Here is a 19,655-nt window from a genome sequence, read left to right as displayed (position 1 = left end):
AGGATTAGGGCTATAATAGCGCCCTGACTGCTCACTGCCGGAGTCCATTGTAGCATTGTGTGGAGAGGACGTACACAGAGTAACATGAACACTCACCCCACTCACAGTTACACACAGCCACACACACTCACATTCAGGCAGGCACACAACACATATGTTAAAATACACACAGTTTCCAGTGATGCGTAAATGAATTCACATTCGTACAATCTCAGCTAGAAAATATTCATGGTGAAAAATGTAAATGTCTTTTTTTCCCTCTGTAAAAGGATCTTTGCAGAGAGTGGGATAGAGAGAGACGGGAAACAGACACTAGCACTGGTGGACTTACCATTAGGGAGAAGAGGCAATTGCCTCAGGCGCGACATTATCAAGGGGCCTCCAGATCCCACTAATAAAAAATTCAAAAGATATATAAAAATATACAAAATAATATACAAAATAATATACAAATAATTTCTCCGCTTGAGGCCCCCCCAAGCTCCACTCGAGAAATAATAATACAATTTAAAATCTGTCTGTTTAAGCTAGAGATATATACCGTATGTATTTTTTTACCCCTTTTTTTGTGACATCCAATCGGTAGTTACTGTCTTGTCCCATCGCTGCAAACCCTATTGACTCGGAAGAGGCCAAGATCAAGAGCCATGCGTCCTCCACAACACGACCCTGCCAAGAGGCACTGCTTCTTGACACACTGGTTGCTTATCCCAGAAGCCAGCGTGTCAGAGGAAACAATGTCCAGCTGGCGACCGAAGTCAGCTTACATGCACCCAGCCCACCACAAGGAGTCACTAGAGTAACAAGGACAAGGAAATCCCGGCCAGCCAAACCCTCCCCTAACCCAGATGACCCTTGGCCAATTGTGCACCGTCAATTGTGCACCGCCTCACGCCTTGTGCTCCCAGTCACGGCCAGTCACGGCCAGCTGAACCCAGTTCTGTAGTGATGCCTCAAGCACTGCGATGCACCACTCGGGAGGACCTGAAGTTACTGGGCCGAAAAACGAATGTGCTGTTTTATATCTCTCAGATACAAGACAGACACATCAAAACATACTTCCTTTTGATTACATTTTTAACTATTGATTTTTCCATGAATTAGTCTGTTATTCAATGTGTTTCTATAGGCTTGGTATGGTCATCTTAAAACAATTCCATGTTATCTTAGTAGTAGTCTTGCGTTTCACACATCCAAAATCACTTCCCTGTCACGCCTCCCTTAAAGGTCTGGAGAATTTTGTATTGCAAAAACGGTTTGAGTGGTCCGCTGGGTTTGATTGGATGTTACATTTCAAGAACCCTCCCCTGGGTCCTGGCCATTCTGCCGCACTAGGTGAGACAAAATAATTACTAGATACTAGAATACTAGAATAGTCCCATTAAGCAAAATGACATTGGAAAGATATCTAAAATACTTATTTTCCCAGACGTTGAGGTTTAGGTTCTGATTGAAAGGTGAAAATAAATATTTTCCAGACGTTGAAAATCTGTATTTTTCGGGAGTTGAAATTAAGTTAATTTACAGTTCTGAATAAAAGTTGAAAAGACGTCATTTAAAGAAATCTATGTTTGGAGCAAATAAAGGCTGGTCTAGACTGGATAAAATCTAAACTAAACATAGTCTGCAAAAAAATGTAATAAAGATTGCATGCTTGCTGAAGTAGGCCTATAGCCTACAGTGTTACCTGAAATTGAATTTTAGGAATGCTCATCTACGTGGTAGGCCTACCATTTGTAAAACACAAAAAAAGACCGGGGTGTAGCCTACTATGTCGGTCCGCAATGGAATTTTTAGCCCATCCATGTGGTGGGCCCACTGTTTGTAAAACAGGCAGTTTCCATGGCTTTATTAGACTGGCATTTGCCTGGGGCTTCCAGATTACTAATTTTGCCGCTGGACGCTAGAGATTTAGATAATATGAGAGGAGAGAAACAGAGAGAAAGAGAGACAGACAGCTGGACACAGATAGACAAACATAGATTGAGAGAGAGAGAGAGAGAGAGAGAGAGAGAGAGAGAGAGAGAAAGAGAGAGGGAGAGAGAGAGAGAATATGTTAGAATTTAGAAGTTAAACACACACAACTATTAACACATGTACAGTAGTAGTAGGTTGTATGCCCAAAGACTTAAATATGCACATCAGTGGAGGCTCCTCCTCAGAGGAGAGGGAGGACCATTCTACTCAGTGAATATCATACAAATAAAAATAGTGAAACATTTAAAAAATTATTAGTTTTAGATAAAACTATACTAAATACACAGTATACAAAATATTAAGAACATCTGCTCTCTCCATGACATAGACTGACCAGGTGAATCCAGGTTATGATCCCTTATTGATGTTACTTGTTAAGTCCAATTTAATCAGTGTAGATGAAGGGGAGGAGACAAGTTAACAAAGATTTTTAAGCCTTGAGACAATTGAGATGTGGATTGTGTATGGGTGCCCTTCAGAGGGTGAATGGGCAAGACAAAATTTTGTTACTGCCTTTGAAAGTGGTATGGTAGTAGGTGCTAGGCACACCAGTTTGTGTCAAGACCTGCAATGCTGCTAGGTTTGTAAAAAAATTGCCCATTAAAATAACATGAAATTGATCAGAAATACAGTGTAGATGTTGTAAATGACTATTGTAGCTGGAAATAGCAGATGTTTTAATGGAATATCTACATAGGCGTCTAGAGGCCCATTATCGGCAACCGTCACACCTGTGTTCCAATGGCATGTTGTGTTAGCTAATCCTAATTTATAATTTTAAAAGGCTTAATTGATCATTAGAAACCCCTTTTTCAGTTATGTTAGCACAGCTGAAAACTGTTGTGCTGTTTAAAGAAGCAATATAAAACTGGCCTTCTTTAGACTAGTTGAGTATCTGGAGCATCAGCATTTGTGGGTTCGATTACAGGCTCAAAATGTCCAGAAACAAATAACTTTCTCTGAAACTCGTCAGTCTATTCTGGTTCTTAGAAATGAAGGCTATTCCATGCGAGAATTGCCAAGAAACTGAAGATCTCGTACAATGCTGTGCACTACTTCCTTCACAGAACAGCACAAACTGGCTCTAACCATAATAGAAAGAGGAGTGGGAGGCCCCGGTGCACAACTGGATTAGCTAACACAATGTGCCATTGGAACACAGGAGTGATGGTTATTGATGATGGGCCTCTAGATGCCAATGTAGATGTTCCATTAAAAAATCTTCAGTTTCCAGCTACAATAGTCATTTACAACATTAACAATGTCTGCACTGTATTTCTGATAAATTTGATGTTATTTTAATGGACAATTTTTTAAAACATGTTATTTTCAAAAATGCAAGTATCATGTAGTAGTCTAAACCTATCGATGTTACATTGAGCTGGGTGAATGGAATATAAATGACCGTCATCCAATATTCTATAATAGAAATAAGGCCATGCTCATAAAAAAAATCGTCCTCCCTAATCTTAAATGGCACTGACCGCAACGGATGCACACACACACACACGCGCGCACGCACGCACACAAAAGGCAATGCATGGTAGAGTTATTGGAGAAAAGAAAACGAATCTGCTGCGCCCTAGTGGCGAAATGTAAACATATTACTGTAACTATCCTGGAGCATCCAAAAGGTAATTTAGAGTAAAATTAGCTTCTTCTTTCGCATGAACTTTTCTCTACACGGAAAATGGAGTCGACGCAGATGTAGGTCAAGAGCCTAAACACATTTTGTCTTAGAAAATGAAAAGCTGACAACGACAATTACACGTCATTTAATTTAGTCATAAATGCAGAAGAGCGAGAATTGGGTAGGACACTGCAGGAGGACCGAATTTACTGTACAGGAGAGCACACTGTGGGGGAGAGAAAAGTAGCAGAGTCTGTGTGCGTGTAGTGTTTGTGATTGCGCATGAGAGAAAGAGAGAGAGAGAGAGAACCGTTTTTGGTGTGGCTTGAGGCAGAGAGCGCGTGAGTAAGAAGAGTGTGAGGGCGGGAAAACACTCGGGATTCCTTAAAAGTCGATTTCTGACTGGTTGTATTTCAAGTTGCAGATGCCGACAGATGCGCTCAAAGACAGTATCAGTATCGAGGAAACACTGGTGAAGGTAGGCGAGGATGTTGAAAGAGAATGTGCTGGGCAGCCACCTTTTTCACAGTTTATATGGATGCAAATATGTCATTACTTAACGGTTGCTTCACAAGACATCTGTCAAGAACGTCTATTGCTTGCACGCGTTGTGACAGGATGCGGGAAGTGCTGACGACATAACAGAAGGGCTCTAATTGATTTGGTTTATTCTTTGAGCTTCAAATGTAACTGACATGAACTTGTTCATGGGCAGGAGGCCATTCAGTTCTTAAAGGTTCTCTGCGTCTATTTGTGTGTGTGTGCGTGTGTGTGTGAGCCTGTGCGTGAGCGTGTGTGCTTGTGTGAGAGAGAAAGAGACAGACATAAATCGAGAGATGAAACTAGAGAAAGCGATGGAGAGATATAAAGGGGGATAGAGGGAGGCAGAAGCAGTGTAGATGTCAATAATGAGGGTGATCACACTAAAAGTGATGACATGTCAGGCACAGAGTGACTAGCCCACTGTCTATTACAGTCAAATTGGTTCAAGTTTTCCTGGAGACAGCTGAGGATGTGGTAGTACACTAGGTAGCGCAGCATTGCACATTCAAGCCACATCTATGCAATTGTATGTGTGTATGGTAAGCTGCTACAGAGTGTGGAATTCTGATGGAAATGTGGACTCAAAGTCAGAGCCTGGTTGGTCCATGTTCTATGGGAATTTATAAACTGGGTGGTTTGAGCCCTGAATGCTGATTGGCTGAAAGCCATGGGTAAATCAAGAAAAAACTTGGTATGTTGGTAACCATTTTATAATAGCAATAATGCACTCAGCCTTGCATCGTGCATAAGAACAGCCCTTAGCCGTGGTACAGTATATTGGCCATATACCACACCCTCTTGGGAATTATTGCTTAAATATTGTGTATATTTATTTATTTGTCTCTCTTTTAGTGTGATAGTATGACTCTGTCCAGTGCACCGCCTTTACGCAGAGGAAGTACCCCTCTGCCAATCAAACACCAGCTCAGACGGGAAGAAGCAGTTCATGATGATTGTGATTGGACATCAGGGTTGGCTGGACCTTCTCCTCCTCCAATCAGTTTCAGCCTGGCAAAGGATGAGACCATCACCTCAGCGGTAGAGGGGAGACCCCCCTCTGAAGGGCCCTTTCGAATTGCCCTGCTGGGTCAGAATGGGGTGGGCAAGTCATGCCTTGCTATCGCCTTGGCTGGGGATTTGGATCGAACTGCATCTGTGGATTCTGAAGGTGCATTGGTGTTTGGATGTTGACAAAAATATATGAAAGATATATCTCCTTGTGACCCGTCTAGTTTTCCCTCAGACTGACCACTGTTTTTACCAAAAAATTGCCTATGATACTAATTGTGCCTGGCAAAACACCCCAACGTTTTGTATGTCTTGTATAAAAAAAACATAAACTGAAAACCTTATTTCCACCATCTCCACCTGAGACTTGCCTGATATGTCTCTCTCTCTCTCTCCCTCAGGGGAGGGCTATGTGCACACTGTTACCGTGGACGACGAGGACTGCACCATCCTTATCTACGACAACTGGAGGCAGGTGAGCCTAACAGCACATATGTGGTCGCACTCTACCCCAGCCTTCTCTCTCCCACTCCTTACCCTTTGTCTTTCCTCATGGACTAACTCTTAATATGGGAGTTTCCCCTGTGGGACTCTGCTATTGACTGGCTTGGAAGCTTCTTATCATGTTATTTTCCACAGGTTTACCCCTATTGCCCTGGGTATTCTTCAAACGTGTTCATGGATGTGTACGGGAGGGAGCTGCTCACTGAGCAGATGTACAGTACTGGGGACATATTCTCCTTCTGCTGTTCCTGACCCAGATGGGGGGTTGGGTATTGTAGTAGCTCTCCAGTCTGAAATAACAAGATTTAGTGAATTTGGGTATTTCCTTTTTGTTGACCTTATATAGATTTATTTTATTGCGATTCTGCTTATCTAATTGTTCTCTGGTTGTCTTGTGTGAGAGACCAAGATATGTTGGTGATGCTGCTCAGTCTATTATGTTCAGTAGAATATGTTTTAGCCTTTTGATGCAGTCCAGTCTCAAGATTGGAATCTTCAAATCAGATTTTAGAATTCCAATTTAGCTTTGCTCACTGAGTGTCCCTGAATAATTTTCAGTGACTTATGAACGATTCACTCGAAGGTCATCCAGTGTGCGTGTGTGTGTGATCGTATTCTCTGCGTGTGTCATCAGTAATTGACTTGGTTCCCAGTTGGTGTGATATGGTAATTTGTCTCTAGGCAGCGGGGAATCGTAGAATGAAAGAGCACAGGGCTCCACTCTCAGTCTTGACTGCTGCAGGCAGCACACTTTCACTGCATACCACCAGAACAATATGCAATCATTTGTTTTAAATTTGAGAAAAAACACAATCACACGGTCAGGGCAATGGGCCAGAAGGTTGAAGGTTCGCCGACCACCACGGACAAGCGCACACTCCCTGCCTGTTTCATTATACTACGATCAGTGCCGGCTGCAGACAATGATCAGCTAAGGGGGAATCTGATTTTCAACATTTTGAAATTGATATTTCAATTTTTTTTTCAATATAAGCAACACAATTTCTACCAACAGGTTTCTGTGACAATGCACCACACAGCCAATAAACAAAGCATACTGAATTCGGGCACTTCAATATCATGGTTTGCATTTTAAACGCCAAAATAAATAGACTATGTCAATCTCGACAAACAGAAAATACATCCCTCCCTACCTTGTCGGCCTACCCAGTATCGAAGGTTTGGCTTGACAATCTCAGAATGTCATTCAACTTTTTGGTGTTCTGTAATATAGATGTCACTTTCTAGTCATCAAATGGTCGCTGCACAGTTTGGATTGATTGATTTTATTTTTCAGTAAAAAAATACATATATATATATATACACACAGTACAAAGATTTTTTTAAGTGACCGGGATTGCATAATGAAGTCGGGGACTTATTTCCAGTATGGTCCATATTTTTTTACATAAATACATACACAATTACATATACAGTATACAAACACATTACAGAGATACAGAGAAAAAAATGTTATACTGTTCACACATTAGCCAGCTTTTGACATTCTTTTTAAAAGTGGTTATGGTTGGTATGGCTCTGAGTTGCTGTGGTAGTTAAAATGTGTTCTTACCAGATATACTCTTATATTTAAAACAATGAATATTAGTGTCTCTGGCTCTGGTATAATGTTGGTGGACATCTTTAATAAATGAAAAATTGTTGGATAGGTACCTAGGGACTGAGGCTGTAATAATTATGTGGACCAGACTAAGCCTAGCTGCTTAAAACATTCCCAAACCAGAAACTGTGGATTGATGGCAGCATTCGAGTGAAACTGAAAGCGCGAACCACTGCTTTTAATCAGGGCAAGGTGACCGGAAACATGACCGAATACAAACAGTGTAGCTATTCCCTCCGCAAGGCAATCAAGAGACAAAGTAGAATCGCAATTCAACGGCTCAGACACAAGAGGTATGTGGCAGGGTCTACAGTCAATCACGGATTACAAAAAGAAAACCAGCCCAGTCACAGACCAGGATGCCTTGCTCCCAGGCAGACTAAATAACTTTTTTGCCCGCTTTGAGGACAATACAGTGCCACTGACACGTCCCGCAACCAAAACATGCGGACTCTCCTTCACTGCAGCCGAGGTGAGTAAAACATTTAAACGTGTTAACCCTCGCAAGGCTGCAGGCCCAGACGGCATCCCCAGCCGCGCCCTCATAGCATGCGCAGACCAGCTGGCTGGTGTGTTTACGGACATATTCAATCAATCCCTATCCCAGTCTGCTGTTCCCACATGCTTCAAGAGGGCCACCATTGTTCCTGTTCCCAAGAAAGCTAAGGTAACTGAGCTAAACGACTACCGCCCCGTAGCACTCACTTCCGTCATCATGAAGTGCTTTGAGAGACTAGTCAAGGACCATATCACCTCCACCCTACCTGACACCCTAGACCCACTCCAATTTTCTTACCGCCCAAATAGGTCCACAGACGATGCAATCTCAACCACACTGCACACTGCCCTAACCCATCTGGACAAGAGGAATACCTATGTGAGAATGCTGTTCATCGACTACAGCTCAGCATTTAACACCATAGTACCCTCCAAACTCGTCATCAAGCTTGAGACCCTGGGTCTCGACCCCGCCCTGTGCAACTGGGTATTGGACTTCCTGACGGTCCGCCCCCCAGGTGGTGAGGGTAGGTAACAACATCTCCACCCCGCTGATCCTCAACACTAGGGCCCCACAAGGGTGCGTTCTGAGCCCTCTCCTGTACTCCCTGTTCACCCACGACTGCGTGGCCACACATGCCTCCAACTCAATCATCAAGTTTGTGGACGACACAACAGTGGTAGGCTTGATTACCAACAACGACGAGACGCCTGAAGAAATTCGGCTTGTCACCAAAAGCACTCACAAACTTCTACAGATGCACAATCGAGAGCATCCTGTCAGGCTGTATCACCGCCTGGTACGGCAACTGCTCCGCCCACAACCGTAAGGCTCTCCAGAGGGTAGTGAGGTCTGCACAACGCATCACCGGGGGCAAACTACCTGCCCTCCAGGACACCTACACCACCCGATGTCACAGGAAGGCCATAAAGATCATCAAGGCCAACAACCACCCGAGCCATTGCCTGTTCATCCCGCTATCATCCAGAAGGCGAGGTCAGTACAGGTGCATCAAAGCTGGGACAGAGAGACTGAAAAACAGCTTCTATCTCAAGGCCATCAGACTGTTAAACAGCCACCACTAACATTGAGTGGCTGCTGCCAACACACTGACTTAACTCCAGCCACTTTAATAATGGAATTGATGGGAATTGATGTAAAATATATCACTAGCCACTTTAAACAATGCTACTTAATATAATGTTTACATACCCTACATTATTTATCTCATATGTATACGTATATACTGTACTCTATATCATCTACTGCATCTTTATGTAATACTTGTATCACTAGCCACTTTAAACTATGCCACTTTATTTACATACTCATCTCATATGTATATACTGTACTCGATACCATCTACTGCATCTTGCCTATGCCGCTCTGTACCATCACTCATTCATATATCTTTATGTACATATTCTTTATCCCTTTACACTTGTGTGTATAAGGTAGTAGTTTTTGAATTGTTAGCTACATTACTCGTTGGTTATTACTGCATTGTCGGAACTAGAAGCACAAGCATTTCGCTACACTCGCATTAACATCTGCTAACCATGTGTATGTGACAAATAAAATTTGATTTGATTTGATTGATTAAAATGCTCAACCTTCAGATGCGTATGAGTGGGGAGTTTAAGTAAAATTCTTACAAGCTTGTTGTGGCTGGTCTGTAGCTTATTGTTTAGATGTTTGGGGCTGCTGGTGAACCGTGATGTGCAGGCATAATCAAAGTGACACTGGACTAGTGCACTTGCCAGAGTCTTTAGGGTGTTTATCAGTGGAGGCTCCTCCTCAGTGAATTTCATAAAAAGTAAAATGGTTGAAGATTTAAAAAAGTATAAATAAAACTATTCTAAATATATTCACGTCACCAAATAATTGATTAAAACACACGGTTTTGCAATGAAGGTCTAGAGTAGCCTCAGCTGCACTGAGGTAGCACTATGGTGTAGCCGGGGTAGCACTATGGTGTAGCCGGAGGACAGCTAGCTTATGTCCTCCTCTGGGTATATTTACTTCAATACAAAACCTAGGAGGCTCATGGTTCTCACCCCCTTCCATAGATAGAATTATGACAACTTCTGGAGGATGTCCTCCAACCTATCAGAGCTCTTGCAGCATGAACTGACATGTTGTTCACCCAATCAAAGGATCAGAGAATGAATCTAGTATTGAAAGCATAAGCTACAGCTAGCTAGCACTGCAGTGCATAAAATGCGATAGTTGACTCAAAGAGAGAAAAAGACAATAGTTTAACAGTTTTGAACAAATTTATTTCTTCTAAAGTTACGGAGTAGAGAGAAAGAGAAAGATAGCTATACTTCGTAGTAGATTTTGTTACACTTTCACTTTCACTTACTTAGCTAGTGTCAAATGCAGCTAGCTAGTTTAGCATACTCAAACACCCAGCTCAAACAGAGAGGAATGCTATGTTAGCTAGAGGGCTATGTCTATCCAATACTGGAACTCTTCCATAAGCTTTTGGATTTATTAATTTATAGCCACCTGGGCCCGCCGGTGTAACCGCTAAACTGACCAAACTGTACTACATGATTGTAGCGGGTTTAGTTCTAGTAGCGGGTTTAGTTCTAGTTCTAGTAGCTATGCCTATTTTGAATATGGCGTGACAACAATGTAGGCAGTTTGTAGCAGTTATCAGTCATGATATGAAGGTTTGGCATGGAAAGTTTTTTTTGCCTGGTCACAGACAGCTGATGTGTTCGGCACTGAAGTCCACAAGCGAAGGAAAAAGGTGAGAGGAGGAGAGGGCATAGATAGATGCGAGAAGGAATTATATATACAACAAGCTGTTTGTATGTGCCTGGTATGAACATGAACTGTGAATGTTTTGAGTGTGATCAGAGGTGTATTTATTGCGCCAATTCTGTTGAAAAATGATTCTTAAACGGAAGCAAATGGAACAAAACAAGGATAAACAACTGAATTTGTCCAGTAGAAACTCTCGTTTGCAACTGTTGGACTAATGATTACACCCTAGATCAGCTAGATGTAGGTAAGAGTGTGCAAGTACTGAATGTGTATTGAATGTGTCACTGTCTAACAGCTTGATTACTCATAATTCTCTCGACCTGTGCACCTACGTTGTAAACTTTCATTCATAGGCTAGGTTGTAGCAACCTCATGATGAGTACAGGGAACATTTGAGTATCGTGTAGTAGCCTTAACCTGATGATGTTACATTGAGCTGGGTGAATGAAATATGAATGATAGTCATCCAGTATGCTGTAATATAAATAAGGCCATGGTCATAAACATTTTTTATCATCCTCCCTCATCTTACGGCACCGACCGCCACTGGTGTCTATAGCTAGGTTTTCATCCAATTAGTGCATGATTTTCATGTGAATATTCTAAAATCTGCAAATATCTTTTGCAGTCAAATTCCCAAGTACCGAATATAAAAAAAAAACATTCAATGGGTTTACAACTCTAGTGCCTACTGATGGTTTTGTTGCAAAAAAAAAGTTTTGGTATAGTGAATGTGCCCACTTTAGCCAAGAGCTCTCAGATACAGCGTGGGTATAGCCTACATGATGAGATTATTATGGACAAAAGTGTGAGATTATTTTAATGGCATTAAAAGGTTGGATGGAAACCTGGTTAATGTCAAGCCATTTTGAGGATGCTGGAATTATATTTTTGAAGTAGCTTAATCCGATTTAAACATTGACTGGTTGTGTTTATGCCAAATATAAAAGGTAATACATTTAAAAAGATAAATGACAAATATTTAAGCTATATTGAAGCATTAGGTTCTAGGTGCGCCAGGTTAGCCACTCGAATTGGAGAGGAGGCAGAGCCTGCTTTAAGCTTTCCTGAATAACTAGGCCTGCCTGGAGCATATGTGGCCACATTATTATAGGACGACTTGGGAGAATGATGATCTGCAACAGACAGCGTATCACTAGAATTTTGTACTCACTTCAAAACAATAATGCAATTATTCATTGCATTGTGGTGTTGTAGGCTAATCTAGGTAGGATAATTGTGTTGTCCCTAAACAAGATCAATGGTGGAGCTTGTTGAGCTGCGTGTCTCGTCTTCAAGTTTAAAGTTTTAATGTCACATACACAACTACAGTGAAATGCCTTTCTTGCAAACTCAAAACCCAACAATGCAATAATCAAAAGCAATGTATTACTAGGAAAAAACCACACACAAGAAATAAGAATAGGAAATATAAATCGCATAATAAAGTAAGTAAGTGAGCATACTATTGACAGGAAATATTTAAAAAGTCAGATCCAATACCATATTTACATGTGCAGGGATACTGGAGTGATGGAGGTAGATATGTATAAGGGGTAGGGGGACTAGGCAACAGGATAAACAGAATAGCAGCAGCTTGCATGTGAGTGGTTATGCAGGTGTATACAGTCGGTATAAATGTATGTGCATATTATGTGTGAGTGAGCAAATTATGGAGCAATTGTTTGTGTGTGTTAGGGCCCTGTGAGTGTGCATAGAGACAAATATTGAAATAAAAGGTAAATAAGGATATAAGGTAAACTCAATCCGTGTAGCTATTTTGTTAGCTTTTTATCAGACGTATTGCTTGGGGATAGAAGCTGTTCATGAGCCTGTTTGTGTCAGACTTGATGCACTGCTACCTCTTGCTGTGAAGCAGCAGAGAAAATAATCTATGGCTTGTGTGGTTGGGGTCTTTGACGATTTTTCAGGCCTTCTTTTCACACCGCCTGATATAGAGGTCCTGGATGGCAGGGAGCTCGGACCCAGTGATGTACTGAGCTGTCCGCACAACCCTCTGTAGCGCCATGCGATTGAGGCCAGTGCTATTGCCATACCAAGCAGTGATGCAGCCAGTCAATATGCCCTCAATGGTACAGCTGTAGAACCTTTTCAGGATTTGAGAGCCCATGCCAAACTTTTTCAACCTCCTGGGGGGGAAGAGGCACCATCTTCATGACTGCGTGTGTGTTTGTACCATTTTAAGTCTTTAGTGCTTTGGACAATGAGGAACTTGAAGCTGTCTACCTGCTCCACTGCTGCCCCGTTGATGTGGATGGGGTATGCTCACCGCCCCCCCCCCTCTTTCCTGTAGTCAACGATCAGCTCCTTGGTCTTGCTGATGTTGAGGGAAGGGTTGTTGCTCTGGCACCACACTGCCAGGTTACTGACATCCCTGTAGGCTGACTCATCGTTGCCTAACACCTTAGTTTCATCAGTGAACTTGATAATGGTGTTGGAGTTGTGTTGGTCGCATAGTCGTGGGTGAACAGGGAGTACAGGAGGGGACTAAGCACACACCCCTGTGGGTCCCCTGTGTTCTTCACACCCCCGTGGGACCCTGTGTTCTTCACTGTTCTTTTCTTTCATGTGTAATGTTGCAGCTGGGCTCTCTGCTGCCTATCAGCTACTCCTATTTGTTTTTGTGGATTCGGCAGGTAGCCTAGTGGTTAGAGCAATGGACTAGTAACCGAAAGGTTGCAAGATTGAATCTCCGAGCTGACAAGGTGAAAATCTGTCGTTCTGCCCCTGAACAAGGCAGTTAACCCACTGTTCCTAGGCTGTCATTGAAAATAAGAATTTGTTCTTAACTGACTTGCCTAGTTAAATTAAGGTAAAAAAATGTATGCAGCTTTTATGTGTGGTAAGGTTGCTAGTTAGCCTATTGCAGATCTGGATAGAGGGCAGGATAGGAAGTTAGACTGGTAGAAGATATTGACCTATGGTGTAGTAAAAGTTAGCATGCGTTGAAGCATAGTGCATAAGGGAAGTACCAAAACACCTTGATATAGGGGAGGCGCATGCAAGCAGATGACGACATTTGTCTACAATGGAATCATTTATATAGTAAGTCCTTCAAAAGAGCGAATGTAAACCAGGGAAACCTCCCTCCTCTGTGCCCAATAAAAAAACACACAACCCTCCCCAAAGCAACAAAAAAAGTAAGACAACCCTTCCCTATTTTGGACCACCTCAGTAAAGTTTGAACTGTCCCTAATGAAATGTTGCTGCTGACCCTCATTCACAAGGCTCTAAAAATGTGCACACTTTAAGACACATAAAAATATGTGTAGCCAAATGTTCCTATCATTTTGAAAACCTGGCAGCAGGGTTAACCGCTTTCTTATTCATAGGAATAACATATACACTACATGACCAAAAGTATGTGGACACCTGCTTGTCGAACATATCATTCCAAAATTATGGGTATTAATATGGAGTTGGTCCCCCCTTTGTTGCGCTAACAGCCTCTACTCTTCTGGGAAGGATTTCCACTAGATGTTAGAACATTGCTGCGGGACTTCAGCCACTAGAGCATTAGTGAGGTCAGGCACTGATGCTGGGCAATTAGGCCTTGTTCGCTGTCAGCCTTCCAATTCATCCCAAAGGTATTCAATGGAGTTAAGGTTAGGGCTCTGTGCAGGCCAGTCAAGTTCTTCCACACCGATCTCGACAAACCATTTCTGTATGGACCTTGCTTTCTGCACGGGGCCATTGACTTGCTGAAACAGGAAAGGGCCTTAATCAAACTGTTTCCACAAAGTTATTTTATGCTGTAGTGTTAAGATTTCCCTTCACTGGAACTAAGGGGCCTAGTCCGAACCATGAAAAAGTCTCTGACCATTATTCCTCCTTCACCATACCATACAGTTGGCACTATGCATTCGGGCAGGTAGTGTTTTCCTGACATCCGCCAAACCTAGATGTGTCCGTCAGACTGCCAGATGGTGAAGCGTGACTCATCACTCCAGAGAACGCTTTTCCACTGCTCCAGAGTCCAGAGTCCAATGGCGGTGAGTTTTACACCACTCCAGCCGACGCTTGGCATTGTGCATGGAGATATTAGGCTTGTGAGCAGCTGTGGAAACCCTATTCATGAATCTTCCAACGAACAGTTCTTGTGCTAACGTTCTTCCAGAGGCAGTTTCGGAACTCGGTAGTGAGTGTTGCAACCGAGGACAGACAATTTTTATGCACTTCAGCACTCGCCGGTCCCATTCTGTGAGCTTATGTGCCCCACCACTTTGCAGCTGAGCCGTTGTTGCTCCTAGACGTTTCCACTTCACAACAGGAGTACTTACAGTTGACCGGCGCAGATCTAGAAGGGCAGACATTTGACAAACTGACTTGTTGGAAAGGTGGCATCCTGTGACGGTGCCACGTTGAAAGTAACTGAGCTCTTCAGTAAGGTCATTCTGCCAATGTTTGTCTAAGGAGATGGTGTGGCTGTGTGCTCGACTTTATAAGGTGTGGCTGAAATAGCCAAATCCACTAATTTGAAGGGGTGTCCACATACTTTTGTATATATAGTTTTGATTTGGTTGTTCTATACAAGTACAAGTATGGCCTTTCTTATACAGTAGATAGAGTGTATTCTTATTGAAATTCATATGACAAAATGGAAGGTAAAGTGGTATGATTGTGGTGATCTCTCTCTCAGGACCTGTCTGATCTCCAGTGTGAGGTGTGTGTCCTGGTGTTCTCTGTGACGGACAGGCGGAGTTTCCACCGCACCGCCCAACTCCGCCTCCTCCTCAGGGAGACGCAACCGCAAACTCCCATCATCCTCGTGGGCAACAAGAGCGACCTGGTCCGTTCACGTGAGGTCAGCACTCAAGGTGAGGCAGCTTGGCCCTCTCTTTGTTACAGGACTGCGATAGAATGATGTCCCCCATTGTCTCTGCAACCTTAAGATGCTTTGTATAACCTGCACTGTCCTAGCGGATACCTTTCCCTAAAGATTATCTCTCCCTATACCTTCCCCTTTGCTACCGCACATTGGCTAACCGGGCTATCTGCATTGTGTCCCACCACCCGCTAACCCCTCTTTTTACGTTATTGCTACTCTCTGTTCATCATATATGCATAGTCACTTTAACCATACCTACATGTACATACTGCCTCAATAAGCCTGACTAACCGGTGTCTGTATATAGCCTTGCTACTGTTATTTTCAAATGTATTTTTACTGTTGTTTTGTATCTTTACTTACCTACACACATACATAAATTTTTTCACACTATTAGTTAGAGCCTGTAAGTAAGCATTTCACTGTAAGGTGAAATGCTACACCTGTTGTATTCGGCGCACGTGACAAATAAACTTTGATTTGATTTGACCTTTCCCTAATAGATTATCTCTACCTATTCCTTTCCCTAAAGATTATCTCTCCCTATACCTTTCCCTAAAGATTATCTCTCCCTATAGATGCGCTCTCCTCTCATTGCCTTATTCCTGCCTGCCATCTCCACCCTGCGTGTTGTCAGGTTGAGTTCTGTACTGTATCTCTGCAGGGTACTGCTGTGGGGGGAGATTTACAGGAATACAGACGGAAAGTGGCACAGCGTTTCAGCTGCAGTGCAGTGTGGGAGTATGGGGGGAGGGGATGTGCATGCTGAGAACTGTGCATGAGATACTGAGAACACACACCCTATTCATCTAAACGTACATATCAACTGAGGATATGACTGTGTGGTGTGTTCAGAAGACCAGCCTGAGCTCGGCTGTTTGGTTCCCTCAACCTGTAAAACACAAAACTTTTGTTCTTTCAAACTTTCTCAATTTCACCCCCACCCTTCTCTGTGTGATAAGTGTTTCTCTAGAATGCAGCTCTTCAGACCTAGACGTTTTGGGATTCAGTGTTATGTAATCGCAGAGCCAAGAGCCTTTGTCTGAGTAGGCCTGAGGCAGAGAGTAAGGCATTCTGATTAATTGCTTTTCACAGGCATCGGTTGAAATTTCCCTCAGGAGAAAAAAAACAACATTTACCATACCTCTCTTCCACTCTAATAACGAACACAGTTTTAATTAGGACCAATTAGGGCAATTGCTTCTCACCGTCTTTCATCATCTGGCGTCTCATTTCCGGGATCTCTGTCTTGCACTCTATATTTTATTGTCAGGCGGTGGGTAACTGGTGCAGTGAATCAGGCGCAGGAGAGCAGAAATGAGTGTACAAGGTATTTAATTCCACAACAGCACCAGTATACAGACAATACTCAAGGTGCGGAGAAATACCGGTCACTCGAAAATAACGGGTGTAAATACATAACCCGGCAAACATAACCAGCCGACAAGTACCGACATGAACAATCAATAAACACGCACACTAACATGTGTGAAACAGAGGGTTAAATAATGAACATGTAATTGGGAAATAGATACCAGGTGTGTAGAAAACAAAGACAAAACAAATGGAAAATAAAAAGTGGATCGGTGATGGCTAGAAGACCGGTGACGTCGAACACCGCCCGAACAAGGAGAGGGACCGACTTCGGCGGAAGTCGTGACATCTATATGTGCTATATACTTATTTTTAAGAAATGCTTTCAATGTGTGTGTATTTGTCCTGGGAATAATAGTCTGTAATGACACAATAAATCCACAGAGGCAGGGATATTGATATTGTAGTGTATCTGATGTCAACCAGAGAGGAGCTGGGCTGAGTCACAGGACAATGACATAATTGTTACGGCTTTCTTCCGTTGAAGGAGAGTCGGACCAAAATGCAGCGTGGTTAGTTCGATACATGTTTAATGAAAACGAATACGAACAATACAAAAACAACAAACGGAAAATGTGAAAACCTATACAGCCTGTCTGGTGACAACTAACACAGAGACAGGAACAATCACCCACAAAACACACAGTGAAACCCAGACTACCTAAATATGGTTCCCAATCAGAGACAACAAGAATCACCTGACTCTGATTGAGAACTGCCTCAGGCAAACATAGACTATGCTAGACACCCCTACTCAGCCACAATCCCAATACCTACTAAAACCCCCAATACCACAACACAACACAAAATAACCCCATGTCACACCCTGGCCTGACCAAATATATAAACACAAAATACTAAGACCAGGGTGTGACAATAATAAGAGGTGCTTTATCATGTAACTAATATGAATGAACCTGTGACACCAGCACATCACTGTGTACCCACCCAAAATGTTCTCATCCAAAATGTGTTTACCACTGACAACTGTGCTTATGGGTGTCTTTCTTTTTCCCTCATCATCGTCTCACTTTTTCTCTCTCTCTTCTCTCAGAGGCCCTCACCAGCGCTTCTCTGTTTGACTGTCTATATGTAGAGATGTCAGCTTCTCTGGATCACCGCACGGCAGAGCTCCTGGAGTATGCTGTGAGGTTAGCCAGGGGCCTCAGCCCGGTGCCTCCAGGGGCCTGTGGGCACGACATGGCTGGCGGCCGGGAGAGCATCACCCACCGTGCCAAGCGTTTCCTCACTAGCCTGGTCCCACGCTACCCCCGCGAGAGGGAACGAGAGGGGGGCAAGTTCTTTAGACAAAAGTCCCGGTCCTGCCATGACCTGGGTGCCCTGTGATCAGGGATGATGGAAGGGATAGAAAGAGAGAGGGTTGGCTAGAAAGAGAGAGGGCTGGCTAGAAAGAGAGAGGGGTGACTAGAAAGAGAGGGGTGGCTAGAAAGAGAGAGGGGTGGCCAGAAAGAGAGAGTGGTGGCTAGAAAGAGAGAGGGGTGGCTAGAAAGAGAGGGGTGGCTAGAAAGAGAGCAAGAGGGAAATAAGATGTAAGTAATCGCAAAATAGAGATGATTCGAAGAGGTAAATTATGGTGACGAGAAAAGTGAGTGTCAATGTGTGAGTGTAAAAGTGAGTGATGGGAAGAGGACACAGTTGTGGGGGATGACACATGCATAAAGCAGAGAAGAGCAGGAAGAGAGAATTGCATTAAAGAAGAGATGGATGTATCTGGGTTTATTTGTGTAAAAATGTTGTACTAGAGAACCATAGGTGATAGATAGAAAACCATTCATTAGCTAAACACCTGTAAATACAACACAAAACATCATACTGTAGTGGCGGAATTGATTATCCACCTCTATTCCCATGTGATTTCATTGAGGATCAAATAAAATAGTTATAGAAGTCATGAGAAAGGAAGGTGACTCTTTTTATCTATGTATTTGTCTCTGTGTGTTCTGTTACAGTTGAGAGACTTTATAGTGCAGAAACTTCCCTGAATGCTCTTCGCATTGTAGAGATACAGGTAACTGCCTAAATAAAGGAAACACTTGAGTAAATGAGGAGTACAAAGTATATTGAAAGCAGCTGCTTCCACACGTGCTGTTCCTGAGTTAATTAAGCGATTAACATTCCATTATGCTTAGGGTCTTGTATAAAAATGTCCAGTTGCAGATTATTTTGGCTACCATAGCTAGAAGGAGATTTTAGTGACTTTGAAAGAGGGGCATCAAATGAGGGTGGGCCTTTAAAGGGTGTTTGTGTGTGTCTCTGTCACCAGATCTCAACCCATTGAACACTTATAGGATATTCTGGAGCGACGCCAGAGACAGCGTTTTCCACCACCATTAACAAAACACCAAATTATGGAATTTCTCGTGTAAGAATCCCTCCAGTAGAGTTCCATACACTTGTAGAATCTATGTCAAGACACATTGCAGCTGCATTGAAGCTGTTCTGGTGCCCTATTAATGCCTTATCACACTTTCTGTTGGGGTTTCCTTTCTTTTGGCAGTTACCCGTAGGTTTCCAGGACAGTTGCAATAGGGCAGTCAAAGTAGCAGCCCTGATATTACATAGTTTTGATTATTTTCGTGAGCTCTTCACTTGCTTTTTTGAGTATACAGACAATCTTGTATCCATGGGGATACAGAGAAGGGGTAGAGAAAGGGCCAGAGAGAGAGACTGAACTTAGAGAGGGCATAAGAGATAAGGAGGGAGGGGATGGAGAATGCAGCCAGGATTTATTGTAGGTAGAGTTATTGTTGCCAGGTTACTGTTGTCAAGGAGACCTATAATCTTTGTGCCATATACATTTGTGTTCAACATTTTCCCATACAAAATTGGGGTACACTTCAAGGGGAGTGAATGA

General features: G+C 42.8%; 1 protein-coding gene across 1 annotated transcript; it reads left to right on the top strand.

Annotated features, from left to right (window-relative positions):
• Nucleotides 1-3,825: 3,825 nt before the first annotated feature.
• LOC109897514 (GTP-binding protein REM 2) lies at nt 3,826-18,692 on the top strand. The gene is made up of 5 exons (XM_031833529.1): nt 3,826-4,085; nt 5,003-5,318; nt 5,560-5,633; nt 15,218-15,395; nt 17,835-18,692. The coding sequence occupies exons 1-5, from the start codon at nt 4,032-4,034 to the stop codon at nt 18,125-18,127; spliced, it is 915 nt and encodes a 304-aa protein (XP_031689389.1). The 5' UTR covers nt 3,826-4,031; the 3' UTR covers nt 18,128-18,692.
• The last annotated feature ends 963 nt before the right edge of the window (nt 18,693-19,655 follow it).

This window comes from Oncorhynchus kisutch, linkage group LG10 (assembly GCF_002021735.2).
Source record: "Oncorhynchus kisutch isolate 150728-3 linkage group LG10, Okis_V2, whole genome shotgun sequence".
In the NCBI taxonomy this organism is placed as follows: Eukaryota; Metazoa; Chordata; class Actinopteri; order Salmoniformes; family Salmonidae; genus Oncorhynchus; species Oncorhynchus kisutch.
This window is presented reverse-complemented; position numbering and strand designations above follow the sequence as displayed.

Coding starts and splice junctions, on each gene's coding strand:
- LOC109897514 (XM_031833529.1), top strand. CDS start 4,032: ATGCCGACAGATGCGCTCAAAGACAGTATCAGTATCGAGGAAACACTG. Junction 5,634..15,217: donor TCTACGACAACTGGAGGCAG/GTGAGCCTAACA, acceptor TCTCTCTCTCAG/GACCTGTCTGATCTCCAGTG. Junction 15,396..17,834: donor ACGTGAGGTCAGCACTCAAG/GTGAGGCAGCTT, acceptor CTCTTCTCTCAG/AGGCCCTCACCAGCGCTTCT.